The 7,919-nt window shown below is 59.2% G+C and overlaps 1 protein-coding gene across 3 annotated transcripts; it reads right to left on the bottom strand.

Annotated features, from left to right (window-relative positions):
* Positions 1-789: 789 nt before the first annotated feature.
* ULK3 (unc-51 like kinase 3) lies at positions 790-7,461 on the bottom strand. 3 transcript variants are annotated; one of them, XM_060293994.1, is made up of 17 exons: positions 7,285-7,418; positions 6,716-6,843; positions 6,465-6,605; positions 6,260-6,380; positions 5,592-5,696; positions 4,947-5,090; positions 4,685-4,767; positions 4,001-4,156; positions 3,725-3,830; positions 3,480-3,520; positions 3,160-3,262; positions 2,959-3,023; positions 2,794-2,872; positions 2,678-2,718; positions 2,264-2,311; positions 2,042-2,108; positions 790-1,921 (listed from the first exon to the last, which is right to left on the bottom strand). In XM_060293994.1, exons 2-17 carry the CDS (start codon positions 6,824-6,826, stop codon positions 1,905-1,907), a joined length of 1,428 nt encoding a protein of 475 aa, XP_060149977.1. In that variant the 5' UTR covers positions 6,827-6,843; positions 7,285-7,418; the 3' UTR covers positions 790-1,904. The 3 variants fall into 3 exon arrangements, with proteins under 3 accessions (XP_060149977.1, XP_030730830.1, XP_060149976.1); XM_030874970.2 differs by lacking the exon at positions 6,716-6,843 and having other exon boundaries at positions 7,285-7,461; XM_060293993.1 differs by having other exon boundaries at positions 2,678-2,872.
* Positions 7,462-7,919: the final 458 nt, after the last annotated feature.

The raw sequence follows: 7,919 nt of genomic DNA, 5'->3' as shown, positions 1-7,919 counted from the left end.
TTTATCTTCATCCTCATTTTACTGAGAAACAGGCTAATCAGTGGGTCCCAAGCTTCAGGGCCAAATGGCAAGGCCAGAATTTTAGCTATGCCTCCTGCCCTCTGGGCCACTGCTCTACACTGCCTCCCAACAGCCAGGCTTCAGGGAAATTAGGTCCCTCCTAACCTTTCCTTCCCTGTACAGCAGCCCTTTAAGGTCTGCACAGAAGGCTGAGCAGCCTTGGTGGCTGTCCAGGGGGTAAGCTCCCCTTCCCCTAAGTCCCCAAAGATGCTCCTGAGTGCCATTCAGGCCAAGACCCCATCAGTGGCTGGGGTGAGGGCTGCTGGAAACCACCCCAACTTGGGGGGTCTGGGGAGCTGAGCATGAACACAGGACACCCTAGAGGATGCCCTTTCCCCGATCTAGCTCACTGCCCACTCACTGGCCCAGGGTAAGAACGGGTAGCGACTGGGGTGAGGGAGTGTGCAGTGCAGAGCACAGAGGGTAACAGGACTGCACTCTTGCCATTGAGCCCTCCTCCACGTGCAGAGAGGAAGGGCCTTGCCTGGGCTCCCAGGCCTGTGCTGGTCTCCTGGGTGGTGGGAGGACTGGTGGCTGGTCCACCTGACTCTCCCAGATCTCCCAGGGGCTAAGGGCAGGAGGCAGATGTGGCTCTCACTCGCCCACCCTGGGGCCTCCCCAGCCCTCCCTCATGTCACCCAGCTTTTCCTGGGGCTCCTCTCGTCCCAGCCTGTGAATAGCGGCTACCTCCAGCTTTTCCCAGGTCAAGAAGAGAAGAACAAGTTTAGAAAATAATTTAATAGAAAAACAATGAATTACATTCTTTACACCCAGCTTCCTATAGGGAAGGCAGACAACTCCTGCCCCAAGGAGGCATTTCAGGACAGAAGGGTTAGAAATCACTAACACTCTCTCTGACTTTTTAGAAAAGAAACCCCTAAATAACTCTAGGTGTATATATTCTTTCCAGATTAAAGTCACTTTGTTCTCCTGAAAGCCCATGTAGGCGGTTGAGGAGATAGTAGCAGTCCCATTGGAGAGATGGGGAGACCCAGGCCCAGAAAGGGGAAGGAGCTTGCCCGGGGTCACACACTGGAGTAGCAGCAGTGTCAGACCTAGAATCAAGTCTCCTGGATCACTGGGTCCCCTGGAGCCTGAAAGGCCAGGCAGCCCCCATGCCTCCCCATCCCAGGCCAGGACCAGCTCCAAGGCCAGTAGGGGCATTCCCCACAGAGGGATGAAGGTGGGAGGAATGACTGAGGACCCCTCCCCTTGTACCCCCCAGGCCAGGGCAAGAACAAGGCATGGGATTTCTCACATTTGCCTCACCTCTACAAAAGATATTATTTTCATGCATGAAGGATTATCTTAAAATATTGAGAGGGTGGGCAGGGATCAGCTCCCAGGAAGACTGGTGAGTTCTGTGGGGCTGAGTGCATATGGTGGGATGGGTGCTCCCTGAGGGGTCTTGGAGTGCCCTGCTCCACTGCAAGGTGGGAGGTAAGTTGCAATAAAGGCTCCCAGGAAGGAAAGGGGTGGGCACAGCTGCCTCCTGGCAAGGAGGGGAAAGAGAACAAGTGCCCTGCAGAGGGCTCCCTGATCGTCTCAGAGCAAAAACAGAAATCAACAGGCTCAGGGCTCAGCAACCACCAAATAACAGAAGTCACGTGAAAGAAACACTCTTCTCCCAGAGTCCTCCCCACCCCGGTGCTCCCAGTACACACAGCGGGTAGGGGGTTAAGAGTCTTTCAAGTGGTGCTGGGGATGCTGGGATGTGGGGTGTCCCAGAGTTGCCCATCCAGGAAGCCTGCTCCGCAGGGTGGCAGAGGGCCACAGAATTCTGAGGGTCAGCTGGGGTGAGCGTGTCCCCAATTCCCAGTGACCTGTCCAATCATCCTGCAGCGTCACTGCAGAGTACAAGCTGTGGAGGGGAAAGTGGGGAGCGTCAGTCTCAGGTCTCTGGCAAAAGAGGCAGAATCCAGGGCTGCCCCAGCTCTCACCCCTCCTTGCGGGGAGGGTCAGACCCCAGGGCAGGACTCACAGCTACGAACAGACTCCGACAGCCCCTCTTTGTCCAGGGTCTCAGCTTCCCAATGAGACTCCCTCATCTGCGGAACATAAAGGGCAGAGACAGTGATGGAGAGGCCTTCAGACAGAGACGAGAGGAAGACATACACAGCGGGGAGCAGGGGACAGACAGCCACAGGCAGAGAGGAACAGAACACATACAGCTTCATCCCAGTGTGGGCCCCCATGTGCCCACCTTGACCTGCTCCTTCAGGTATTCAGCTCGAGCCATGAGATTCTGAACCTGCCAAGGGAAGACATGCCCATGGACGTGGGGCGAGGAGAGGCCTCCAAATTGAGCTCCTCCTCACTCCCGATGCTCTCCAGAACCCTCTGCCTCATTAGAACAACTTGCCGCTGAGTCCTTATCTGCTCCTTCCTCCAGGAAGCCTCCCGATTGCTGCTGAGTTCCCAGATCCTGCCTGTCCCCTTGCCCTGACCTGAGCACCCAAGTCCTGACAGAGTGCGAGGGGCCACCAACTTAGCAAGTCTATGTGGTCTAACTCCCAGACTTGGAACACCCTGAGGGAATCCAAGGAGGTCCCCACAAATGGGAGCGGGGCAAATGGGGAAGAGGAAGCCCCCCAAGCCTCCCGACCCCAGTGGGCACCTCAGTGTGAAGCAGCTCCCGCCTCCGGCCTGGGGGCTCCGCTGCAGAGAGAGGGAGGGCACGTGGTGAGGGCAGGGCAGCCAGAGGCTTAGGGGAGTACGGTGATGGGGCCTCACCTGCCAGCAGTAGAAGCAGCTCCCCCAGGCCGTGCTGGTACAGGGCCAGGGCATCCTGCTCCCCGCCAGCCTCGTCCTCCTGCAGCCACAGGGACACCAGGTCATTTAGGGGCATGACTTGGATTCCTCCCTGCCCTGCCCAGACCCCTCCCCCTGGCTACAAACCTTAGCCATGGCAGCTGAAGCCACTTCCAGGGCAGCTAGGAGGCGCGGCTTGTCCCGGGCCATCTCTGGGACGAGGCGCAAAGGCTCAGGGTGAGGGGAGCAGCCTGCTTTCTCATCTCAGGATGCCGACCCCAACCTGCCTCCCCCTCAGGCTGGAGGGAAGTTGCTGGGAACTGGTGGTCAGCCAGGATTGGGGCCTACCTCTGAGCAGGTCTCGGGCAGAGGTCCCCTGCCTCAACAGGGCCCGATTGGAGGAGGAGACGATGGCCTTGAGCTCCTCAGCCCGGGACACGTACTGTCCCACCTGCAGGAGGGCAAGGGGCCGAGGAAGGGCTCTCTCACCTTGCCTGCCTCGCCAGCACCCACCTCCAGGTTCTCCCTCAGGGACCGCCCCAAACTGTAACGTCAGCGGTCAACTGAGGCTGGCCTGACCCCCTTCCCAGGGAGAGAGGTTCCTCTAAGAGCCAATCCCCAGAGGCCCTGGGATCCCTCACCCATTTCCTCAGGGGACTCTCATTCACCTTTGCCTTAATTGCCTCCTTCCGCTGGGTGTCCACTTCATCTGCAGAAAGTGCGGGTTTATACGAGTCTAGAGCGAGGAGACGGCTGCCCCACACCAAACCCTCCGGAATCCCCCAAAGCACTAAGTTCCAGATTTACCCTCTGCCTTGTCTCCCACAAAATTCTGGAAGGGGAGCTGCTTCTGGAATCCAGGCACTGCAGCTATGGCTGACCCCACCCCTGCTGCACCCGGCCTGGCACTCACAGTGCAGGGCAGGCACGAAGAAGTCCAGAGCCTTGCAGTAGAGAGATAAGGCGGCCGCGGCGTCCCCCTCCTGGTCCTTCTTCACAGCCTGCACCACCAAGGCGGTCTGGGGGACAGACAGGTAAGAAGTCATGCCCACCCCCCATACTCACCACAAGGGGCGATGCCCTGAGCCCACCCTCTGCCTCCTGCTGGGCAAGTCACCTGGTCACCACTGAAAGGGGTAGATGAAACCCCAACCTGCCCTCAGCCCACCCATCTCCATTGGTTGCTCACTGCTTGTGCCAGGCTCTCCCCACTCGGCATGTGCTCCAGGTCCACCCAAGGGTGGGCAAAGAAGTCCTGGAAGGAGATGCGGCGGCTGGGGTCCCGCTCCAGAAGCCGCTGCAGCAGGTCCCGGCAGTCTTGGGAGAGGGCGGGACGCAGGGGGAGCTGCGGGGGTGGGGGAGGTACAGATCACACTGGGCTCCGGCACCTCGGCCCCCAGCCCCAGGCGCCGGTCAGGACCACCCTGTCCTGGGACGCCCCAGAGATACACATTTGACAGATAGAGAAAGTGAGACCAGGAAGAACAGTGATGGGTCAAAGTGTCGCAGCCAGTGAGAGCCAAGCCTCCTCCCCCAGGCTCCTGTCCACGCCCTCACTGGAACCCGTAGCTGTCATGGAAGCCTGTTTCCAGATCCTTTTCCCCTCTCTGGAATATGTTTCGGGGAAGGCTGGGCCTAGGTCTGCTTTGGCCTTCTCCCCATGGGGGGCCTGCAGCGGGCTTTGCTCCCTGTTGTGGCTGATCTGGGTCCCTGGAACTGAATGGAGCCGACTTCCAGGCTAGAGTGTGCCCCAGCTCCACGAAGGTGGCCTGGAGACCACACCCCAGTCTGTGCAGGTGGCAGTGAGGTCTCCTACCTCAGGGCCCTGACTCTCTCCGCCCCGCAGCAGGTGCCGAGGCCCTGCTAGACCTACCTCAATAATCCGGTTGCTCCGGATCTTCTCTTCCAGCTCCGAGAACGACCTGGAGGCAAAGGGGGGCTGCCCGAAGAGGGCTTCTGTGGAAGGGAGGCAGAGGGGAGGCTGGGAGGGGATAGGGTCAAGCCTGGCCTGGCCCACTCCTGGGGAGCAGCCCCAGACCAGGAGAGTCAGTGTTCTCATTAAAACGCTTCAGGAGTGGCCCAGAGAGGCCTTGCAGTGCAGGCCTCCAGGTGGGGGCAGGGGACAGCGCTCTCACCATACAGGATGACCCCCACGGACCAGAGGTCCACACGGGCATCGTACTGCCGCTGACACACCATCTCGGGAGCCATGTAGAGGGGAGAGCCACGGAGCACATGCTTCTCATCCCAGGGGGACATGTGCTGTGCAAAGCCAAAGTCTGCAGGCAAGAGGCCAGGCAGCAGGGCTCAGATTCCAGCTGCTTCTGCTCCTGGCCTTTACAGCCTCACCCTGGGCTCCAGTGCAGTTTCAGGTTAATGGGCCTCTCTGACCTTCAGTTTCAGGTTAAGGTGCCTCTCTGGCCTCCAGTTTCAAGTCAGTTCTCCTCCAAATTTTATCAGGGGCCACAACCACTGCTTTCCCACCTCACACTCTCCAACACCGCCACCACAGATTGAGTCATACTTTGAGCCCCAATCTTGGTGACAGATAAAGTACTAACCCTGGTCACACTCTGAAACCTGACTCTGGTCACACACTGAGCCCTGAGCCCGCCCATGACACTGCTGGAGTCGAGCCTGGGTAGCCTGAGAAAGGCCCTACCTTTTGGTGATGGGGCCCATCCCTGGACCTCCCCAGTCTGTCACTGTTTGATGACTCAGTAGAGGGCTCCATGAGAGCCACCCTCCAAACCTCCATGCCTTTTGTTCCAGACTCATACCTGCCAGTTTAAGGTGGGGCTTCTCCAAGGAGCTCAGCAGAATGTTCTGTGGCTTCAGGTCCAGGTGAGAGATGTTCCGTTCATGCAGGAACTGCAGGGCACTAGCTGGGGAGTAGGACCCATGCAGAGAGACAGGTCAGAGAAGCCCATCTCCCCCACCCTCTCACCTCCCCAGCCTTATATCTGCCCCTTCAAGCCTGCACAACCCCAGTTCTGACCTGGCTGGTCTACCAAATGCTTTACATACAAGCACCAGCCTCCCCCTTCTGCTAAGAATTTTCCCCACCCCCACCTCAAGTAACCTCCTTCCTCCCTTGTACCCCTTCACAAGTCTCCCATCCTCCTAGAAGCTTCCCTAGATGCCCCAGCCCTTTAGGTCCTTGCTCTCTTCTTTAGCAAAGCACTTGGGTCTTTGGTATGTTCTATAAGGTCTTTGCATTACATTCCACGTGTGGAAGCCTGCACTCCCCACAGATCAGGCTCCTCCCCGTCTCTCTCACAGCATCCTTAAGCCAGGGATGGGCACATAGGAAGGATGGGCCCTAAAAATCCAAGCTGGGCTGGGAGACGACTGCTAAGAGTGTCAGAGCACTAAGCCTGGGGCAGGGGTAGTGTGAGAGGGCAGAGATCATGGGAAGGGGTGTCAGGCTGGGGTCAGAGGCTTTTACCCAACTGCTGCATGAAGACCCGAGCCACCTTCTCAGGCAGAATCCTGCGGGTATGGATGAAGCGAGACAGGTCACCTCCTGCACAGAACTCCATGATGAGGTAGATGTTGTCACTGTCCCACTGTGGTCAAAGGCAGAGAGGAGGCTTGAGGAGAGTGTCTCTTCTCCAGCCCCCTTTAGGGGTGGCCCCATCCCAGGCCCACACCTGGAAGTCTTTCAGCTGTACGATGTGGCGGTGTCGAATGCCCTTGAGGATCTCAATCTCTGTCAGGAGGTTTTCCACAGATGCCTTGTTCAGACTCTTCTTGGCCACGCACTTTATGGCTACCACCTCACGAGTATCCTTCTGTGGGGAAGATTTGACGGCTCTGCCTTGAGGGTACCAGGGACTATGTGTGGCCAGAAGGGCTCTGGTTCCCTCTGCCCCTCTCCCCCTCACAGGGCCTACCCACTCACACTAGCATCCAGGCTTCCCAGCTGCCCCTTCTCAGGCCAATGAGGCACCCGGATTCTGGAATCCCGGCTTCCCCACCAGCCTGGTGTTCTCTGCTCCACAATCCCTTTCATTGTATTCTGGAGTGCCCCTGTTAAAGCATGTTATTCACTGTTCTAAACTGCCCACTCTGCTTCCTAAGTGGGTCCAGCCTTCTAGAACCCTGCCCCATACTCCTCCCAGACCATAGGTATCCTCCCTGTTTTGAGCCTGTTCTTCAGCCACTGACACCGAGGCTCCATCGAGGTCTCCACCTGTCTCTTCACACAACAGGGGTGTGTGTATGTGTGTTTGTTTTGAAAACCTATTGGTGGCGGTCACCACCCACCTCCTCCACGGAAGGTCGGCCTGGGACGGGGCAGGCCGTGGGCCGCTAACGGCTCTCACACCCTCTCTAACCCTTTCTAGTTTCCCGGCCCGGCACCCGCCTGGGCTTGCTCAGGGTCTGGCGGGCACCGGGGCCAGGCCCTCAAAAGTTCTCGTGCCCCCGATTCCTGCCTCGCACAGAAGCCCCGGGGCGCCCCGCACCCACCTTGGCGTAGGCCTTGTACACCGTGGCGTACGTGCCACTGCCCAGGCGCTCGGTGAGAATGAAACCGTCCAGCCGCGGGGGGCCCCAGCCAGGGCCCGCCATCCCGACCGCCGCACGCCCGCTGCCGGGCGCTTCCTGATTTCCGGCGCCAGGTTCCGGCCAGAAGCCCAGAACGGACAGCGCGCGGCTGTAGGACAGAACTCCACGCTGCCCCCAGCGGAGCCCGCCGAAAGTGCAGCGCGGCGGGCGGGGCGGGGCGGGGCGCCGGCTCCCCACCGCCCCCGAGCCCCGCCCCCTCCAGGGGCTCCAGTGGCTGCTCCTGGGCGCCTCCACCGCCCCCACCCGCACTGGAAATCACATGACCCGCCAGTACCCGCAAGATCCGTTTGGGGATACTGAGGAGCTCGCGGGCCTAACGGGAGTTAGTGGAGGCCGGCAGACGAGGTCACCTAGGGAATCCCATCCAGGCTCAGACAGCATCCTAGAGATCGCCCACGTGAAGGGGCGATAAGAGAGAAGCCCGGCTGAGCAGGTGTGTAAGACGGGGAGGGGGGGTTCAAAGAGGTCTGACCAGGTCTGACCCAAGACCAGCAGCTCTGAAAGTGGAAGTACTGGGACGAGAAAGTACCATGTAA

This window comes from Globicephala melas, chromosome 2, assembly GCF_963455315.2.
Source record: "Globicephala melas chromosome 2, mGloMel1.2, whole genome shotgun sequence".
Taxonomy (NCBI): Eukaryota; Metazoa; Chordata; class Mammalia; order Artiodactyla; family Delphinidae; genus Globicephala; species Globicephala melas.
Note: the sequence above shows the minus strand (reverse complement) of the source record. Positions and strands in the feature narration are given on the sequence as shown.